We start from the raw sequence: 22749 nt of genomic DNA on the forward strand, positions 1-22749 counted from the left end.
AAAGTCAATGAAAAAGAATGCAATCAACACATAATTTAAAAATATGCATTGCAAACTTGAATAGAACGTTTCCAGATTTTTAAGAAAAAGAGCATAGTCAGGTAAGGTGTGACGGTACACAAAGGTCCAATTTAACTTTGGGCAATTATATTGTGAGAATTATATCACAACAAATATCACATATCAAACGAAAAATTATCTGACTATGTTGAGTAAAGCTACACAGCTCTTTATCATTATAGAAATGTGTTTTTTTACTGTTTTTAAAAAAAAATTGTAACCTGGCCAGGAGGCGAACGTGTTCAATGTCTGATTTATAATTTTGAAAGAATTTTACGGTAGACCTTTTTACCCGCGGACCGGTAAACCCCGCTCTACTCTAATGCAGCAGCTTGTGTTTATTTCTAAAAAAATCTTCTTTAAACTACTTTCTTTTGATAATAGAGAGTTATTGGAATGTTCAACAAGTAATTTCTTTTAACCCTGCAGTTTGAAGCAAGTGTGCAACCAGTGTATACAGTTAATGTTAGTAAATTAAATTTATCGAACTGTTAATAACCAATATGCATCAACCAAAAAATGATTGTTTCGGCATCAATTGAATCATATCGTGATAATCTGAAACTTGATATCATATATAATAGTTACATTTTTCAAATAGTTTCCATCTTTTTTGAATAGCTATGTTAATTTATCTATGATAGCATTGTTACCTTACCTACACAAAATATTTAAGTTGTGACATAAATGGTACATATATTAATACGCTTAGCTTAAAATTATTGCAAAGAATATGTCTTTTTACACACAATCCTTTCATTACATTTCCTAACATACATTTATTATGCAGATGCAAAAAAATCAATTAAATCTCCTCTCTGAAAATAAAAAAATAACTTTAAATAATATTTGTAAGAAACATTAAAACTAAAATATTGATTGCAAATATACAGGTATTTTAATTTTATATTTCATCTTTTTATAGAAAATGAAAATGTGCAGGAGGGAATGGTTGGCGCTGCATTTCGTTTTTCTGGCGGTTCATTCAGTTACATGTGCTCCTTTGCCGAATGAGGTTTGTATTGTATTTATATTAATTATATATAATTTAAATTAAGTATTATAGTTAACTATGTGTTCAAGTAATGTTTTAATTTTAATCTATTTGAAATAATTATATTGTTTAATATCTAATTCCATATTTAAAATATTCAAGTGACGATTTTAATAGATAATTACAAACAACCTATTTGGGTTATCAGTATCAAAAAACATGATTTTCAACTATTTACACATTTTGAAATTAGTTTTGCTAAAATTGCAGACCGTTAGCTATAAAGAAACAGCTAGACTGATAATCATGGAATACTAACAAATGCAAGTCATAGTTTTTTTTTATTTATATATTATTTTCATATCTGCCAGACAGGAAGTATCTGGTATGAGAGATTATGAAACAATTTTCTTATTTTATATATAGTTAAATTTTAACAACAATTTAAACGGCTTTCCTGTGAAAAGTTAATAAATATTATATTATAAATTTAAATTATTTTATTTCAGCGTACAAATGACGACCCTGCTACCTCAAACTCTAATAGCAGGAAAGCAAAATCTCTGTTCTTCGATTTCCCTTTAGCTTCATATCGCACGAATAATGAATATGAAGAATCCCCCTTAGATTACGATGCATTACTGATGTCTTCACATCAGCAAGTGGATGACATCGATGATCCAGAAGATCTATCCAGGAGTGCTCCGTCCAGAAAACGATATCAGAACAATGGAAATTTTCCGAATAGTCCTATCTACTACATCAGACTTCCTGCAACTCCATATATGTTTGTTCCCGGTTTAGGATATGTTTCTAATCCACCCACGATGAATCAGTTGGGAGCAGGTGCGTTACCTCCACCACCAGACCCGTTCATTAACTTACCTGTCAACTTTATGTCAAACGGAAAACCAACTAATATTTACCAATGGCCAGATCCATTTGTCCCAACAGCCAATAGACCATTCCAACAGCAGCACCAGCCGCAGTTCCAGATTCAAAAATATCAACAACAGAACGGATTTTCTCAATTCCAAGGTAAAAAATGAAACCTTTATGATTATAAATAAGTGATTCTCATTTGATTGTTCAACGTTATTGACAGATTTTTGACTATTACTTTTTATTATAACTTGTTAGCAATAAAAATAAATAATATGTTTATTATTAAATAATCATACCAAATATAATTAAGAGAAGCTATCAATCATATTATGAGATAAAGAATGAAAGACGTATCGCACCCCCGCAAGAAAAGTGACTTAACTCAAACATTTTCAGAAAACACTTTATGTGCGCATTTTATACCAATTAGAATATAATCTTGAGTCCTAAAAATTGGCATGAGTTAAATTTTTAATTAAATAAAAATATAGTCAAACGACATTAGTCAAAATATGGGCGAGTTTTGAGATTTCTTTATAGTATGAACTATAAATTGCACTAATCTTTTACTAACCTTTTTTATTTAAACTCATCACAAAGTACTAATATTGCTAGAGGGGCTAAAGTATATAATAAGAACTTTATTGTAAAGTTATCCATTCTAATTATTTTGTTCAAAATAGTTCCATTAGGATTTGGAATAACTTTTTGTGCAATTTGTCGTTCATGTTCAAATACTATCATCATAACGGACATAAATCGCAATCATAAAATGTCATTTTAGATTAAATAGAATCATTCTAGTGTCCATGATATTAAGTTAAGACGCAATATCATTTGACAAACAGTTGTTTTAGACATACGTATCTCTTCAATCCTAACAAATGATACTATAAACCTGGAAAGAATGTGACTCAAATAAAACGCATGATTTATTTGTTTTAGAAAGCACTTAATTGATATATTTTTATATTGTTAATTTTTTAGCTCCATCTTACCAACAAAATGCAATTCCTCAGCCGATCAAGAAAACGCCCAAACCATCCAATAGCGACTCCAAAGTGACGCACCTGAAGGGTCCTTTCCCGTTCAACGGTCGTCCCACGGACATCATTGTTTTAAGGGATTCCTACAACGCTCTCTACTCGGACGCCCTTACCAACTTCTACCCTTAATTTTCTTTCAAATTTAATTTTGAACGTTCTAATAGTGATAATAATTTAAATTGCGTCAATGGGTTGCATCGTGTCAATTGTGGGTGCATATTGTGTTTATGAAGGTTCTACTGCCGCAGTTTTATGAAGTAATTTCAACATATCCAGCATTATCCAGAATCGAAATATCTGACAAAAATATAATCTATATATTTTTGTCAATATAATAATTTTATATGATTATATTTGTTTTTTACCAATCGTTCTTAAAAATTTAGTTCTACAATTGTATAGTTGTACCAAAATTATATAGTTGTAACCAAATGTCAATTTTCTGAATTTACAAATTGTTTGCATAATTTTAATTTTATTACATTATTGAATATATGTCTGTACCTTTGAATGTATGTATTAATTTCATTTATTTCATAGTAGCATTAAAACCGACTTAGAGGTCTAATCATACCGAATATACAATTTAGAATTTAATTGTGAATATACAAAATTTGTTTTCAAATGATTGTATATACCAGCCACATTTGTAATATTAATATTTTGCCAGCCGTGTTTATTATGCATAATTAACTTTATTTTCTTCTATAAAATACTTAAAGATAATTATTATTTGGATTTTTCATGTATTTAGTTTTAATATTATTTTTTGAATTTCATAGATATAAGTACGAAGAATTAGGCCAGCAATTTAATAATATTACATAGACAATAGATTTGCTGAAATTCAATAACTAATAAATGCTAATAATAATTTGTAAAAAAAACTTTACTATCGTACTTATTTTACATTCTTATAAATGACGAAATGTTGCCATCTCGCAACATTTTTAACTATGATTTCAATATTGAAGTCTGAACAAATTATCGAAAGGTATTTGATATTGTATTTTAGTTTCAATCTGAAACTTTTATCAAGAAGTGTTCGAAACAAGATTATGATATAATAAAGTTTTTAACCAATTATTCGTTTTGCGAACTACAATTGATCTACCAAAAATATTCATTTAACTGTAAACTTGATTAATAATTACATAACTTTTAAATAATAACGATACCTATAAGTAGACTAAGTTATAGCATATAATAACATTTACAAAAACATTGACAAAAATTGTTCACTGAATTGCAATAGTGACGAAACAATTACTTAAGAATAAAAAGTCAAACGTAAATATTTTTATACATACAATATAGGATAAGTTATTTTTGTACACAAATTAATCGAAGCGTATGTTATTTATTATTAGATATTTCCACTTTGACTTTTTTGTGACAGTATTAAAATAAAATGCATATTTATTTATTTGGGATTTCCATTTCTGATATTGATTTATTGAAATGCCTAATGTTAGTCCAATGTATTTTTTTCAGAATTTTGTAGAATATTACATTCCTTAGAATTTTAAAAAGTGAACAAGCAGAACTTAGAACTTTATAAAATAAAAGTAACCGTGTAGGTAAATCATTAACTTCACATTGGGTAAGTTATAGCAATCGTTCACAAATCGAAAATGAATATTTTTGCAGATATTTATTTCAAAGGTTTCTGAACATTTTGACATACCTTAGAAAATGTGTTTTTTTGTATAGCGAGGGAATTTCATTTATGCATCCCATTGTCTGGGTATGCCGAACTCAACACCGGCTGGGTATAATACCGACTAAAACGTCTGCTTTGTCTTTGCTTCTGGTCCCCACGGAAACCGCCGTTAGGCATTACTTCGTGGGGGTAGAATCTAGAAAGTTATCATTCTTGCACTGATTTTATACTTATCTTTTAAATGAGCGAAGTCCCATTCGCTCTTTCTCTTTCCGTAGATCGCAGGTCAATAAGCACATCTCTCGCAAATCTTTCTATGGCGTTCCAAGCAACCTCATTTATCAGCATCACCTCTACAGCAGTATCTAAAGTAATTTTTCGGCTCAATATCTCTTCTACATCGTCCCGTAGAGCACTAAATCGCGGGCAAACGACGAACGCGTACTCAGCATCTTCGTTTTCGCCCAAACAATATGGCCGATTCGGCGATCTATAGTGCTTGAAGCGGTGTAGGTAGGCTCGAAAACAACCGTGCCCTGATAGCATTTGCGGAGTGTAATAATATAATAATTCACTTCTCCATGCTTGCGATTTAGCCAGACTTTGATGATTGGAATGAAACAATGCGTCCATCTGCCCCACATCCCACAGTTGCTGCCATCGTTCAATTTATACAGTTTATGTCAATTCAGGACTCAGTTGTTGATGTCTTCGTTGGTAAATCGTTCGTCTTTTCTTTGCTAAGACTAAGATAGGCAGAGTTCCTGAAATGATGCACACTGCTTCCTCCAATGCTGGGCGAAATGCGCAATCAACTCTTAACACTTACAATTTATTGTCAGAAAAATGTATGTGTGTGTATGTATGTATGTGTGGATACAATTTTTTAACTTCCCGTAAGGTAAGTTATAGTAATCGCAAAAAAATCGAAAATGAAAATTTTTATACATCTTTACGTTTCAGAGGTTTCTGAATATTTTGGCATACCTTAGAAAAAATTGATGTATGTGTGTGTGTGTGTGTGTGTGTGTGCGTAGTATGTATGTGTGTGCGGATACAAATTTTCGTCGACGATTTCGGGAACACGGATGAAGCAATTTGAATAATTCAAAAAACATTCGATCCGTATTGATAAGGAGACGTGCTGATTAGTTTTTGGCGGAGGTAGGTCTAGCCGTTCCGAAGATATGGGGCAAAAAGTGCCAAAAACGGTACCTCAGTTTTTAATAGAACGGATCGTCCGATTTTAATAATTGAAAAAACATTTTACTTGTATTGACAAGAAAAAAGTAAAAAAAAATGCCATTTGGCGATCAAAAATGATCATTAGACATATGCACATCAAATTATCAGATATTTTATAGAGAATTTAACAATAAGTATAAATTTTGTTTACATTCCTATGGGTTCCGTACCAATGTTTACCCGTTAGACAGCGACGCGGCGCTTACGCGCTTTATATTTTGTCTCTATGCATTTAAAGCAGTACGATTGCTTTGAAAAAAAGTTCAGATCTTCCAACATATGTCAAAATAAAGAAAACATTTTTTTTCAAAAAAAAAGATTAAAAAAAAAATTTTTAAATATTTTTTTTTTCATTTTTTTTTTTTTAAAAAAAAGTAATTTTAAGACAGATTTCCACTTACAGCTAGTTCTTAACGTTTTCGCGAGCACACATCAATCAATTTGAATTATTCAAAAACATTTGATTTCTATTGATAGGGAAACGTGCTGATTAGTTTTTCTTGCAAAGGCAGTTCGAACCGTTTCTGAGATACGGAGTAATAAGTGCAAAAAATAGCAGTTATCAAGAGAACGGATGATCTAATTCAAAAAAAATTTTGCCTGTGTAGACAGTGTGAAGAAATAATTAGTTTTTGATGAAAGCATTTTTTTATAATTTTCAAAAAAATGTTTAAATATCTGATATTATTCGGTTTTCAATTTTAATTCAGAATAAAAGCATTTCAGATTTCTGGAATATTTCGTTATGGTACGGGAAGTTCCAGCGATTTTCCTTAAACGATGCCATGCACCACTAGTTATTTTTGTAATATATTATGTTTACTTATCTATGCACTATTGTTAAAATATTTATAAAAAAAAAACATACTTATAGCAATAAAGAAACATTTCGACATTCCAAGCTCAGACCCACAAGTAGTATACTGTCATTCAAGAACACCAACAGAGGGCCCAAGGATCAAATGCCACATTTCTGTCAAAAGATATTCAAAAGTCAAAAGATACAGAAAAAGAGGTCGAAAATATAAACTATGTATTCATAATGAATACCCTAGACAATATAATAATGATGAATACATCGTATTCTGATATTGTCTAGGGTTATTATTAACATTATTTTCTATGGGCAACTTCGAATTCAAACGCATACAACAAAAGTGATGGATGTTAAATATGTGGATAATATATTGAAAAGTTGTACACAATATTCATATCTTTACAATACATTTATGTTAAAAGTTTAATAAGCTGCTGCATAAGATCCTTTTATTAAGATAAGATTGAGGAATTCGTGCTTGTTTTAGATAATTAGATACCTCGTCTTACTTTTAATGTTGTTGAGCTGTATCGATAATTCTAGTGGCAGTGTTATTTATTATAGCATTTGTATAAAAAACTATCTACGTTTATACCATTATGAAATGTTTTCATTAGATCATTGTTATCTTTTAACAATTTGTGATTATTTATGAGGTCTACATTCCTATCGAAGATGAGCATATTCATATAACTTATGGCTGCTTATGCATATCAGTCGATGCAAGAAGGCTACTGTGAGAACAATTGAATATTTAGCAGGTGATATTAGTAATGTGTCAAGAACTTCCTAAATATAACACCTCATATCATATTGAAGTCTATTAAATTATATGTAAAAGTAGATTTCTTGGTTTTAAATCACAATATTTACAATCGGCTACTTAATGCTTATATGATTTAGGATTACATACGCTATACACATACTCTATTAAGGTCATTCATTTATCATTTAAGTTTTCATTGGATGTATTTCATTGGATTTTGAATCGGTTTCAAGGAATTATTCACTTGTTTAATGTTTATTTTTTTCTCTGAATTTTAACAGCAATCAGAACTTACTTCCTATGAGCTCTTGTGCTCAATCTTTTCTTTCATGCTCTATTCAACTAACGATTAACTTATCTACATTTGATTATTCTACTGTTAAAATTAATCTAATATTGATGCAACAATGTCCGGAAAGGGCTGTTTTCTCTTGGAAACATATTTATTATTGACTGAACATGTCAAAAATTTGATTTCATTTCAAGATCCATAAATCAAATGACACTATATTGCAAAATGTTCTGAACTTAAATTCCATTGATAAGATTTGATTAGGATTGCAAATTTTTGGCTACATGATTATTGATAAAGTGTATTGTAAGATGTTGAGCAGAAATGCGTTTTGTTTTAACATATGATTCATCATATGAAGTTATTGGATTATTATATTTGAATGCTTAGTGCATATATTTGTAAAAATATATTTGTTGTAAAAATATGCTTATATTTGTAATATGTTTATGATTATGCAAACATACAAATCTTTAAATTCCTTTAATAATGTAATTTTAAATTTGTTACTTGCAAATTGTATGTGGTTTTACAAGATTTGAAAGTAAAAGAAAAAAACTGTGTTTGTAAGCAGATGTATGAAAATTTAAAAGCGAACATAGGGTTTATATAATTATAGTGGAGTTTGTTTAATATCATTATATACATACATATATATATATATATATATATATATATATATATATATATATATATATATATGAGTGAGTTCTTGAGGGCGATACATCAAACAAAGAAAAGCCAAAGATTTATAAAATAATCTTTATTTCCAAACGTTTCGACATTCAATTTAATGTCATCATCAGTGGATATTACGTTGGTTAGTTACATATAGAGAAGTGTACAACAGCACTAGAGATTGGCACTAACATTTATACAACTAACTTGTCAGCACTATGCATTTTTTATATAATTTTTTTGTATGATGTAAACAGAAAAATGATAGTTTTATTGAACAAAAATGTAAGTAGAATTATGTAATTTCTGCCACGACTTCTGTACTTTGCTAGTACCGAGGCATGTATCTATATGTAACTAACCAACGTAATATCCACTGATGATGACATTAAATTGAATGTCGAAACGTTTGGAAATAAAGATTATTTTATAAATCTTTGGCTTTTCTTTGTTTGATGTATCGCCCTCAAGAACTCACTCATATATTTCAACATCAAAATTAACTACTAAATCATATATATATATATATATATATATATATATATATATATATATATATATATATATATAGTGGTACCAGGACTTAATTAATAATGACTAAATTATCATTAAACTAGTTTTTGTGTTTGAGAAAACCAATCCAATGAGCATTCTTTTTTTTCTTAACTTATTATCATAGTACATATTGCAAATATGAGTTAAACATATCTAATCAAACAATTTTAATCCTCGATCAGTTGCATCTTTTTTGGGGTCATTTTTATCCACAAACTTTTCAACTTTGCCCTGCATTGCATGAACAAATGCACAACATTAATATTAATGAACTGAATATTTTAATTTTAAAATAATTTACTTTAAATATTTGTATGATAGTTAAATCCTTGTTAACTTTTCGTAGGGTAAGTTATTGTAATCGTCCAAAAATCGAAATTGAAAATTTGTACATTTCTTCACGTTTTGAAGGTTTCTGAACATTTTGGCATACCTCAGAAAAAATGGATGTGTGTGTGTATGTATGTATGGATGGATATAGATTTTCGTCCATGTTTTCGGGAGCATTGATAGGGAGATGTGCTGATTGGTTTTTGGCAAAGCCAGATCCAGCCGTTTCGGAGATACGGAGCTTCCTATGTGTGTGTGTGTGCGGATACAAATTTTCGTCGACGATTTTGGGAACACGGATGAAGCGATTTGAATAATTTAAAAAACATCCAATTCGTATTGATAAGGAGACGTGCTGATTAGTTTTTGGCGAAGGCAGGTCTAGCCGTTCCGAAGATATGGGGCAAAAAGTGCCAAAAACGGTAACCCAGTTTTTAAGCGGAACGGAGCGTCCGATTTGAATAATTCAAAAAAAATTTTACTTGTATTAACAAGATGAAGAACTGATCAACTGATTTCACGAAGGCAGCTCTAGCGGTTTCGGAGATCTTGTAAAAAAAGTAAAAAAAAATGCCATTTGGCGGTCAAAAATGATCATTAAACATATGCACATCAAATTATCAGATATTTTATAGAGATTTTAACAATAAGTATAAATTTTGTTTACATTATCCTATGGGTTCCGTACCAATGTTTATCCATTAGACGGCGATGCGGCGCTTATGCGCTTCCTTAGTTCGTCTCTATGCTGTTAAAGCAGTCCGATTGCTTTGAAAAAAAGTTCAGAATTTCTAAAATATGTCAAAATAATGGAAAACTGCAAAAAAGTAATTTTTTATCAAATTTATAGTTTCTCAAAAATCTAAGTTTTTCGAAGTAAATTTTTTTCAACAATGTTAATCTTTTTAAAAAAATAATAATTTTTGGTACGGGAAGTTCCAGCAATTTGCCTTAAGGCACGATGCCATACACCACTAGTTACAAATGATATTAGCACCCTCATAAGTTTACGTTATGCCTCCCACTCGCACGTATATCGAATTTTGCTCGTCTGACGAAGCGAACGGGCCCCTTCTTTGGCGGCTCGTATCTCGAAAAACTCTTAGGACTAGTCGCTCGTAAGTCGGGTATTAAAAATATTATTTTACCTTGGACATAAACCTCGTTTGGTCTAAGCCTTTCCTCGCTAGATATCGCCAAACGTTTCTCCGTCTGACACAAGAGCCGTGAGGATTGGTATTGTTTGTTTGATTAATATGGCAGCATTGTGTACGTATCACCCGTGATGGTGTGTTTTGTGTTTTAATTGTTACATGCTAGTTTTTTAAATAATGTGATGTATCATGTCCTATCAGTTATGAAAACTCAATTAAATATTGTTTTATTATCGTGCACGTGATCGAATTGAGATCCTTAATTCACAGCAAAATGTCTTCCAAAAGGTGAGATCAATACAATTTTGTCTTTTTGTTTAAATAGACCCATAATGAAAATATTCACAGATTATCAGTTAAGTTTGATAACAGGCTGTTGATATTGATTATGACTCTTATTTATAATGCAGTGTCTAGGAAGATAAATGTAAAAACAACCAAAAAAATATTAGTGAACTCATAACCTCACTTCTGTCGGATCATCATGAATTACTTATATTTCAGTTTGCATTTGCTGTAAACGTTGAATATAATTTGAATATTTCATTCTTTATAAACACTATTGTCGTACAATGCAAATTTTTAATGTTATAAGTTCTGAATGTTGATGTCATGCATAATTCTGAGCTAATAAACTTTTAAGTTCTAAATATGGATCAAGCACTTCATGAATTGTAAATAAATGATCCATTCAATTTGTTGATGAATTAAGCATATGTGTAGTATTTTTGTTTTGCGCGCGGTAAAGCCACGTGAAAAACGTATTGCATATATTGTATAAATAATTCCATTTATAGAAACAGTAATTCAATCATTTTGTATTGCTGTGAGAGTGTAATGCTTTATTATTTTTATATATTACATTTTTATATTTATAACTATATAATTATAACACAGTTTGTTCTTTTCCTCTGGGAACTAGTTTTGCAAAGCTTCTTGTAAGAACAGCTCTTCTTACTAATCATCTATATTAATCTATTTTGTAGATATATCAATTATATAGATATTTATATTATTTCCTTTATTTTAGATTTTTTAAAGTTGAAAACCAAATTTTTTAAACTTAATTTTTTATTTATATTATTCTGCTATATATCTAGGGGTGATATTGGATGTCACCCCCTAAAAATGAAGAAAGGAACAAGGGAATCTTTTAGTTAAGAAAAGTTAAATAACAATAGTTTTCCAGATAAACTTGAACAATAACACACATACACACAGGCATATATATATATATATATATATATATATATATATTCTTGAATGTTGATTTTCAACCAATCGTCGAATTAAAAGAAAACAATAAATATAAAATGTTTATTCATACGTTTCGACAACGTCGTGTGTCGTCATTCAGCAATTTTTTGATGTTTTACAGTATCACACCAGGAAAAATAATAACACAAATTTAAAAAACATAGAAAATAAACAATAATAAAATAACAATTTTGTTTTAAATTTAAACTAAAGATTTATGTAGTGTGAAAATTTAAAACAAAATTGTTATTTTATTCTTGTTTATTTTCTATATGTATATACATTATTATTATTATTTTGTTTCATCTGGTTTTCAAAAGCAGCCCTAACTGATGTCAAATAGAGCGGGGCTTGAAGGTCCGCGTTTATAAAGCTTCACTTCCGATATCTCAAAAACAAGTAAAATTAAGGTTTTTTAACAACAATATTTGAAAGTAGGGGACAAACGATATATAACCAGTCATAGCCTTGATTTTTACGACGTTGCTATCGGTAGAAAAACGGCAATGTTTGAAAATCTATAACAAATGTATTTTCTTTTGTTGCTAGTTTTTTTGGATTGTGAGCACTGTTGTTCAGTTTACGAAACCATAATATAATTTTTAAGTATGCGTTATTTAATTGCTTCATAAGATGTACTGTTAATTTTAAGTTATTTTCAACAGTTTTTTTTATATAACCTCTATAAAGTTGTAACCATAATGCTTACAACTGGCTGGCGTAAAAAAGACCAACTGAACCTTTACCCCTGGCAAAGGGGTAAAAAATAAAAAAGTAGCTAAATTACAAAAGTAAATTAAGTTAAAAATAGCAATATTAAAAAAATAGTTATTCTAACTTTGCTCATGAATATTTCTGATGAAAATATCTCTGTGAAAAATTCACCCATGAAATTTATATTTTGCATTGGTTGAATAATGCAGCTATTTTTTTATAAAATCCCTTTAAATTAACAATAAGACATTGGGTTTGTTTACCCCCTGACCGTCTCATTTTACCCCGTCTATGGGGTTAAAAGGACTAGGTGACAAATTTTGGAAAAATAGCAATAAACACATTCTGTACAATGATGAATTACAAAAACAGTCAGATAGTTGTTCATTTGATATTGTGTTATTTGTTGTGATATAGTTGGTTTGGTGTTCACAATATAATTGATCAAAGGCAAATTGGACCTTTGTGCCTCGCCCTACCCTATATTAAATGTACAGTAGTACCTCATTTATCCGGACTTCAGTTATACGGATTTGCGATTATTCGGACTATCAACCGCGACCAATTTATATGTATGTACATTAGGGTGGTCCTTAAAAAGGACATTTTCGAATTTCTTCGCTCTCAAGGGCCACAATGCTTTCAAATGAATAAAAAATGAATCTCTAATAGTATTAGCTCTTAATATAAACATTTAGATAGAGCGCACGCCAATTGAAAGTTTCTTATATTTATTATTAACATACGTCATTAAGTAAATTCTTGTGCCATCTGTATAGTATTTGTGAACTTAACCTCTAATTAAATCCTATTCATCATGAAATCAAGATTAATTTTGCAGCAAAATATTTATTTAATTGGTGATGTTGAAATTTAAATTATTATCTTGATTATATGATGAATAAATATTATAGAACAGCCCACATGGATTTAATTAGAGGTTATGTGGTTTTTAAATATTTTTATGTGTCATAATATTTGAGTTCACAAATACTATACAGATGGCGCAAGAATTTGCTTAATGACGTATGTTAATAACAAATATAAGAAACTTTCAATTGGCGTGCGCTTTATCCAAATGTTTATAGAGCTAATACTATTAGAGATTCATTTTGTATTCATTTGGAAGCATTGGCGCCCTTGGGAGCGAAGAAATTCAAAAATGTCCTTGTTAAGGACCACCCTACAATTCGAATTTTTGCATGATTAATGTTGCAGATTAGTATATGTACGTAATGTAATGTAAGAAAATATATATGTACATACATAAGAAAGTTTCAAATTCTTAATAAACATTATTTTCATTGATATCTATGTATGTAATGTTTTTCTTTTTAATTAATACACAACATTATTCTTCATACATTTGATTATCCGGATTTTCGATTATTCGAATGCCTATCGATAACAATTAGTCCGGTTAATCGAGGTTCTACTGTAATTATTGTTGAAGTTAGGGATTAGTCTATTAGAAGTTAGTGATAGTTTTCAGTATATTTTTAATATGAATTCTCCAATATTATATGCTCAAAAGTTGAAATTCGATAATACATACATTCAATATACCTTTAAAATTCTTACTTACTTATTCAAAAATTATGTGCCTAATAAAAAATATATTTTATCATGTTTGTATATTTTTTAACTGCCTCGTCAAATAGACGGTCAAGTATAACAGTCTTTAAAGTTTAATGGTAATAGCACGTTGAAATTCTTATTTTGCGTCATACGAATTTGTGAAATAGGTGTTAATTAAAAATTAATGTGCTCCATTAATTAATGCACAATGAGATGATGCACACATAATAATGTGTCTCCAATAATTGTGGGTCTATTTCGGTATCGGTTTCTGTCATAGTCTAAAATTGTACCTCCTGCGTTGTCAGATTTAGTCCTGCACTTACATCCGGATACAGTCCTTTACTATAGTATGTTTAGTTCAAATTTTAAAATAAACATTATGTAAGTGGCATTTTGCCTTAAGGTAAGATGCATTAATTTTCATGAGAATCAGATTCAACTACTTTTAAAATTGTGATAATGCAATTTTGAATTTTTGATGCGACCTATTATTGCAAACTTCAATGAATTTTTATAATCAAACCAGTTTTCGTAGGCCTATAATATTTTAGTACGTTAGTTAAGCCTATGAACTTTAACATCATAAAGAGATTCATCAGAATCGTCAAAACAAAAATTAATTACAAAGAAACATCCCAGTCTATTTTACCAATTTTACTAATCAGCAGGAATGATATCATTCAAACACTTCTAGAATTTTCAAAATTGGCTCAGGATTTTTGGCTAAAACGAAACTTTGGATGAACGAAAATTTTTGTACCTTTTTGCTAATTCTAAAGAAACTGACCGATCAAATTGATTATTGATATAAAGTGTTTTATAAGATGTAGTATGTTTGAACGCAATGCGTTTACTACATCATATGAAGTTATTGGATTATATTTGAATGCACCCACTATCGTTAACTTTTATGAATTTTTATTATTAAACCAATTTTTGTAGGCCCATAATATTTTAGGACGTTCGTTAAGACTATGAACTTTATCATCATAAAGAGATTCAGCAAAATTGTCAAAAAGCTAATCAGTAAGGATCCCGACTGATATCTTTCGGACAGTTATAGAATTTTGAAGATTGGTTTAGGATTTTTGGCTAAAACGTAGACGAAAATTTTTATACTTTTTTGCTAATTTTAAGGAAACGGCTCGACCGATTGCAAAGCTAAATGGAAAACTAATCGACGTCCTTATTGAGTTACATCAAATGAAGTTTGAATCTGTGCAGCCGTTCTTGAGAAATTGAAGGGTTAAATTTTGACTCACATGCATTTTGGCGTCAAGCAATTCAGAATGACTTAAAAGCGCCGAAAAACAAAATTGGTAAAGCGTATTTTCTGAAAATTTTAGAAAGGTAATAAACGGTGTACTAAACAAATTTTTGGTTTTAAACTTCATATTTTATTATACTGAACTTATGGTATCATTAGGAATTATATCAATTGCTGATTAATAACTTACAGCAGTATATATCCTAGTTCATATAATTGAACGAGTTTATTTTGAATTGAGGTAATAATTTAAAATTATATATTTTTTTATTATCATATATTGATTAAATATTGTGATCCAATAGAACATTCATTACCATATTGAAATGTGAGTAATGAAAAAATAAAACTGCAATCTTCATTCATTAAATGAGATTTTATCTATTTAAGTAAATAATTAGATCAATTCGTCAGCGTTTTGAAATTGAATAAATTCAAGAAAGTTCATTGTAAATGTAAACTGTAAATTTAAACCAAAACCATCTTAAATATTCAATAAAATTTTTGCTTCTGAATTGTTTTAAATTTTCTAAATTTGCAAAAATGAAGAATTTAATTCCGTTTGTTTAGAATCTAATTTTTGCATCTAATGTCTCAAATGACTGATTTTAGCTCGACAGTGCATGACCATTAGTTCCATCTGTCTAGAACTTCAGATTTAGATTTAGAAGTTATTATAAATTATTAATTTTCATATTTACTTTCTTATTCGGTACCGTAAAATAACATGGCGATAAATTTACGCAATATAAAAGATAAACAATTTATAAAAATGTTTAAAATTTGTAGTGTGCACTTTCTCTAATGTCACATACTTTTATAAATGAGTTAGTTTATCAGAAGCTCGAAGTACATATATGCAATATTATCAATAACGAAACTATGTGAAGATGGAACAATGCATCGAAAGTCAGTTTTCTTTGCAAACTAGAATAGTAAAAAAAATCAAATAAGTAGCCAAAGACCGAAGGCAGTCTTCAAATTCAATTTCTTTTCTAATTAACACTATGCCGTCCGGCGACACCACAGTGGTGTCGAGCGTGAACTAGCGCTTAACAGCCGGCGACACCACAGTGGTGTCATGAGCACAGAATCTTCCTTTGGCCAGTGGCAGAAATCTTTCCATCCTGTTGGTGTTTTAATTTAGATAACAAAAAGTTACACCCCTCAACATTAGTAAGAACTAAAAATTTGTAATTTTTCGATAATATTCAGAATGGGCGGGGACAAGCAAAGTGATAACGAGTTAGCACTACCGGCGCCAGGCGAATAAATTTTCACAAGACGTGCGGACGGCAAAGTGTTAATATGATAAGGCATTGAATTTTCGGTGTATCTATAGATAATATTCTGAATCTTTCCATAGAATTTTATTATAATTTATCTAATGGCAAAGTGAGAGTTATCAAATTTCTCGCATTAGATATAAGAGATTATCTTCATTTTAATCACTTAAACAAAGCCTTTCGTTGGAATTCGTTGCATGTTCCCAAGAGTATTGTGGTGACACTGTTATTGAAATCGCGTAGTATAATTTCAGATAAAACAAATAGAATATTTTTTCGACATAATATTTACAACTTACATGGACAATTAGTAAATCTTTTGGCAATTATAGATCTAGACTAGTGGTGTATCGTGCCTTAAGGCAAATTGCTGGAACTTCCCATACGGGAAATTTTTTTTTTTTAATTAATAATTTTTTTTTAAACTTCATAAAAATTAGATTTTTGAAAGTTTTTAGATTTTCGGAAAAAAATGACTTTAAAAAATTTGGATTATTTTATGTTTTGGAAATTTTGAACTTTTGTTTTAATCAATCGCTGCGAAGAAACGAAATATCGAAGCGCGTAAGCGCCGCGTTGAGAAAAGTTAACAAAATTTGTTCTTATTATTAAAATGTCTATAAAATATTTGATAATTTGATGTACATATGGCATAATTGATTGAATTGATGTACATAATGATTATTTTTGACCGCATTTGGCATTTTTTTTAACTTTTTTTGTTGGGTCTCCGAAATAGCTAGACCTGTCTACCCAAAAATTTTATCAGTTCTTCATTTCGTCAATACAAATAAAATTGTTTAAATCCTTCAAATCGGACGCTCTGTTATCTCAATAATTGTATTAACATTTTTTTATTTTCTTCCCGTATCTTCGAAACGGTTGAATCTGCCATTGCCAAACACTAATCAGCACGTCTCCCCGTCAATACGAATCGAATGCTTTTAGAAATATTGAAATCGGTTGTTCCTCGTGCACAAAATCGTCCACAAAAATTTGTATCCTAACACACACATACACATACATCAATTTTTTTAAGGTATGCCAAAATGTTCAGAAAGCATTGAAACGTAAGTATATATAAACATTTTCATTTTAAATTTTTTTGCGATTACTATAACTTACCCTACGGGAAGTTAAAAATGTCACATTAATATATTGATAGGCGATAAATAAATAGTGATAAAAAGCACAGTTACATTTTTCCTTTATGAGGATGTTATAACGATTTTCAATCGTTTCTATACAGTAATTTATACGATGTTTAGCTAATTTAGTTTAGTTCATCTATATGATATGAAACATTTTATTCAATTCGATATATAGTTCACAAATAAAAGAACCATTGGATTTTCCTTCTAAAATCCACTATAACATCAAAAACTATTTACTCAATGTCTTTCTATAGACATATTGTAATTTATATGGAATTGAATATAGTTAATTTTAAAAACATATAAATAATCTATAATAATCTATAATAGATTCACAATTTTTAACAAATTATATATTCGTGCATTACTATAATTTCTGAATATTAAAACAACAGAAATTGCAGTAATATTCTTTATCACAATTTGAATAAGTTATTGTACCTCATTGTATGTATTGTTAATCGATTTTTAAGAAAATTTTAAATAGCAAGAGTAGTATATAAGTAAGCTATAGTTCACTAATTATCAATGGTCGACATTTTATATCATCAAATGCCAACGTCGATATCTAAATGGCACGTACAACTACTAAATGCACTACTTGTGTCTAATCGCAGACAATCAATAAATGACCGGGTAACGACTTCTCGGACTGGTCACCGCCGCATAGCAGCTCCATTAGAAATATTTTTGGAACAATTCTAATCATGTTGCCGGAGGAGAATAGATAAATCTGATAAATCGAAAAAAGAATCAGCTTGGCTCTAATGACATTACCATTGTATATTTCATTAGTGAATTAGCTTAACAAATTTTATTTTGGTCTTTATCTTACTTCAAGATCATGATACTTTTAGTATTCCCAAAATGTATAATCAGAAAACACAAAATCGGCATTTCAAATATTTTTAAAATACTTTCTTTTCCCTTTCATAATACTTATACTTTCATAGATCTTTTGCTGTCCTTCTTAGATTTCATGTTACTTTTATTTTTGATTGTATACAATGTGTTCATTTATTGATATTAAATATTGACTAGAGATTTGAACTCTAGTTCTCTTCCTGAAGTTTTTGTTTAATCCAGCATTTCGATAAAGTATTTAAATTGACTGGAATGTTTTCAAGAATTTTGTTTCAAGATTTTATGTAATTTCTACATCAGCAAGATGTTTTTTTATGACTAAATAAGTATTACAGATTTGATACAAAACATAGGAAGCCACAAGGCTATATTGGTTCAAATTAAATTATAGTACAACAAGAAGTAGTAATCTATAACACATGTGGGCCGAATCTGCCGTAAAATAGAATAATGTTACGTGGCGTTTTTCATATAAAGTTGTACTACCAGTACACCAAGTACTTCCTACTAAAAACAATCAGCTGTTTCAGATACAAAATCTAACCTAGAAAACGCACAAACCTCAAAAAAGAATCTTAACATAAGTGCATATTTGTAATGTGGAAATTTAGTTTTACCACTGTACTGTAGAGCAACGATCACCAAAACTAGAGTACAATTTAGGTCGAGTTCCACTACAAACGTTAACAATACTACTACTCGTTAACAATAAAAATAATAGAAAATGAAGATGAAAAAAAAGATAATTAATAGGTACGTTCTAAAGATATTCTTTAGACAAAAATAATTGTCTTGGTGAATTTAGTTTTACCGCTGTACTGTTTATAGTACAGCAACGATTAACAAAGCTAGAGTACATGTAGTTTGAGTTCCATAACAAACTGGTGAACGAATAATGATAGATATCACATTATTAAAGATATCTTTAGAAAAAATAATAGTCTTGATTGAATTATTAATCCTGATTAAATAGTTGGAAGTGATATTATTAAGGCTTCTTAGTTCAGAAGTACGTATATTTATTAGCCCGGTCAATTTACGCATTCAAGGTTAAAATTATTTATAATGGGCTGTAACTTATTGTTAGTAAAATTGCTTAAAATACAATTATAAAAGAAAACTCAAAAGTCCTCATTGTTCCGGCGCGCGCTTAAAAAATTGCCACAAGGTCAAAGGTAAAAAATGACTTTCGCGATTTTCAGCTAAATGGTCAGTTTAATCGCAAAATTGCCTGAGACAAAATTGTAGAGCATAGAATTATCTACAAAAATGTATAAATACTTTTTTCAGAGCCACCTTTTAAAGATATATCACTTTGAAAAGTACGTTTACGTCACTCTGAGGTAGTGTGCTTAGCGCGTTTTTTACGTGGTTTTTCCAGTAGGTCTATTTCACGGGTATGTTGTGATTTAGTTTGTTTCGGAACTATTGCAAAATAATATTGTGAATTTGGGCTGGTAAAAATAAAGGCGATAATTATAAAAAATAGAGCTAAATCTATTTGTCTGAGTCATAATTTTCAAATGTTTGTACTTCCTAGTCTTCTTCTCGATCTTCGCCTGACAGTTTTTAGTACAATTTTATAAGCAGAACGCTACGTTACAAAGCCTTGCCATAAAATTGCTCTATTTTACGGCAGAATCGGGGGAATTATGGCAATCATACCGTTATCAGGAATACACTGTCATTTAAGCTATTATTTTACTCCCTACTGAACCGAATGCACATAAATATCTAACTGAAGTCACCAAGAGATATACTTTTCCAAACACATTTTTTTTACACAACGTATTTCAGGAATTTCCAATATAATAATCTCAAAAATAAAAATTTCACTTCTAGAAAACTTAATATTACAACAACAAATTAGAACTCCCAATAATTGAACTCCGAGTGATAAATCTTGAAGTGACACGCTCTATGTCGTCTATGGACGACACTCGTACATACAGGTCGTCAAGCGGATAAATTTGGATTATACTGAAAGTTTTGTAGTATAATCCGATTTAGATAAAGGTTCAGTCGACTAATTTCCTAAAATTTCTTTCGACTCTTTGGCAAATGGTTCATTCGGTCACCTCGTGGACGAAAGAGCTTATCGCACTCTATCTAAGTGGGTTAAACGTATACGGCATTTATATTTGGGCGCGATGCAAAATGATTAACGACGATTGCGTGTGAATTTTGCTTTGGCCGTAGTTGAATTTGCATTTTTTGGACAGAAGAATGAATAAACATTTTAGAAACATGAAAATGAATTAATGTTATATCTTTATTGTTTCACTTTGCCATATAATATTCTATGCTAATATAGGGGCGAAGGAAGAATGGCGACTCTTAATATAAGTGTGTTCCTACTTGATCTCTATGAATAATGCAACGTGGATCATAAATCTTCTATCTTTTTAACAGAAACCGATTTAGAAAAAATCCAGAACCCATTCTTATATATATTACATAGAAACTTTTTATTCATCTTGAACTTATAAATGTACACAAATAAGTATATGTATATATTTTTAAAGTTTACATCATCATTATATGACCCTTGATTATTCTGACACTGCTGTAATCTCAAGCGGAAATTCTCTTGTCAGTGACGGCAAAATTCAATTTAAACGGACTTTTAGTCCGTCCTCCGTTAAAGATTACAAAACGTATTTATCGAAATTGTATTATCAAAAATCTACATATTATTAATATCATTACACATATACTTGCAAATACAGTTAAATCTCAGGATTAGTGAAGTGCTTTCATGAAAACTTATTTATTTATTTCTTAACAGATTCAGGGGTTTCAGGTTCTTTGCAGAAAAGCCAATGACACATTAATATTTTTTTAACAATAATTAAATAGCAATAAAAAATTAAAACAATCTGTAAGCTATTTGAATTACAGTAATAGTACTGGAGTTACCTACATGACGTGATGGAGGTCACCCCAGTGGGCTACTCCATTACAATGCATTTGATCCAAGAGGTGCTTTTTCTTCAATCTTCTAATAATTGATGGTTTTAATATGGGATTAAATGCAGAGTTATTGCGGTTGATAATCTTATCGTGATGAATTCCACTTCAGTTTTTCACTACTTCCTGGACAGTGTCAATTTTCAGATCGTTGTGTATTATTTGGTTACTAATATACCAAAGTGCAATTTGCATACATCTGAGAATGTTTGACTTTTTCCTTTGGATAAATTAAATTAATTCGTGATCTACTGGCGCAGCCCCACAGCTGAACGCCATAAGTCCAGATCGGTTTTATTATTGCTTTATATAGTAGTATTTTGTTTTCTAATAATTATTTAGATTTACCTCCAATTAGCCAAAACAGTGATTTAATTTTTTTGCCATCTGTTTTGTTTTACTGTTTATATGAGTAATCCAATTCAATTTGCTATCTAAATTACCTTTATTGCTCCATTTTCCCCTTATTAATTTAAATGTTATAAGTTGTCTTCATTCATTTTTGTGCACCAATAGTTAGACCAGTTTTCGATTTTACTCAAATGATGTTGCAGTTTGATGCTTGCACGTAATAGATTTTTGTTAGTAGAAATAATTACTATATCATCTGCAAAGGTTCTAATGGTTGTATTTTCGAAAACCGGAATGTCTTTTGAAATATAATGATAAGGGCCCCAGAGCGCTGGCCTGTGGAACGCCTACTTCAAAAGCATGAAAATCAGAAAAATCGGTACTAATTTTATTAATACTTCTGAAATAAAATATGTTTCAGAAACTTAGATTTTTAATAAGCATTTTACAATGATAAAAAACTTATCAATTACTATTAATCCAAGTTAAATAGATCCTGAATGATCCTGTTATTTATAAACTTTAATTATTTATTTAAACATTAAGGTTCAGGAACTGTTTAACTGCCCGTAGGGTAAGTTTTACAGTAATCGTAAAAAATCTAAAGTGAAATTTTTTATATATCTTCACATTTCGATGGTTTCTAAACATTTTGGCATACCTTAGGAAAAGCCGTCTCGAAGATAAGGGGCAAAAATGGCAATAATGGTATTTTAGTTTTTGAGAGAACGGAGCATCCGATTTTAATAATTCAAAAAACATTTTACTTGTATTGACGAAACAACTGGTGAAATTTTTGGAAGGGCAGCGTTTCCGGCGA

The 22749-nt window shown here is 29.8% G+C and overlaps 2 protein-coding genes across 3 annotated transcripts in view; both read left to right on the top strand.

The window, feature by feature from the left end:
- The window catches only part of LOC113378304, a 426677-nt gene that overhangs the window by 104876 nt on the left and 299052 nt on the right, over window positions 1-22749 (top strand). The gene's annotated exons all lie outside the window — the stretch shown is intronic.
- LOC113378305 lies at window positions 995-3257 on the top strand. Its single transcript, XM_026618840.1, has 3 exons — window positions 995-1075; window positions 1564-2092; window positions 2927-3257. The coding sequence occupies exons 1-3, from the start codon at window positions 995-997 to the stop codon at window positions 3112-3114; spliced, it is 798 nt and encodes a 265-aa protein (XP_026474625.1). The 3' UTR covers window positions 3115-3257.

This window comes from Ctenocephalides felis, unplaced genomic scaffold, assembly GCF_003426905.1.
Source record: "Ctenocephalides felis isolate EL2017-DRISC unplaced genomic scaffold, ASM342690v1 CF-g0.4_SCAFFOLD_01886, whole genome shotgun sequence".
Classification (NCBI taxonomy): Eukaryota; Metazoa; Arthropoda; class Insecta; order Siphonaptera; family Pulicidae; genus Ctenocephalides; species Ctenocephalides felis.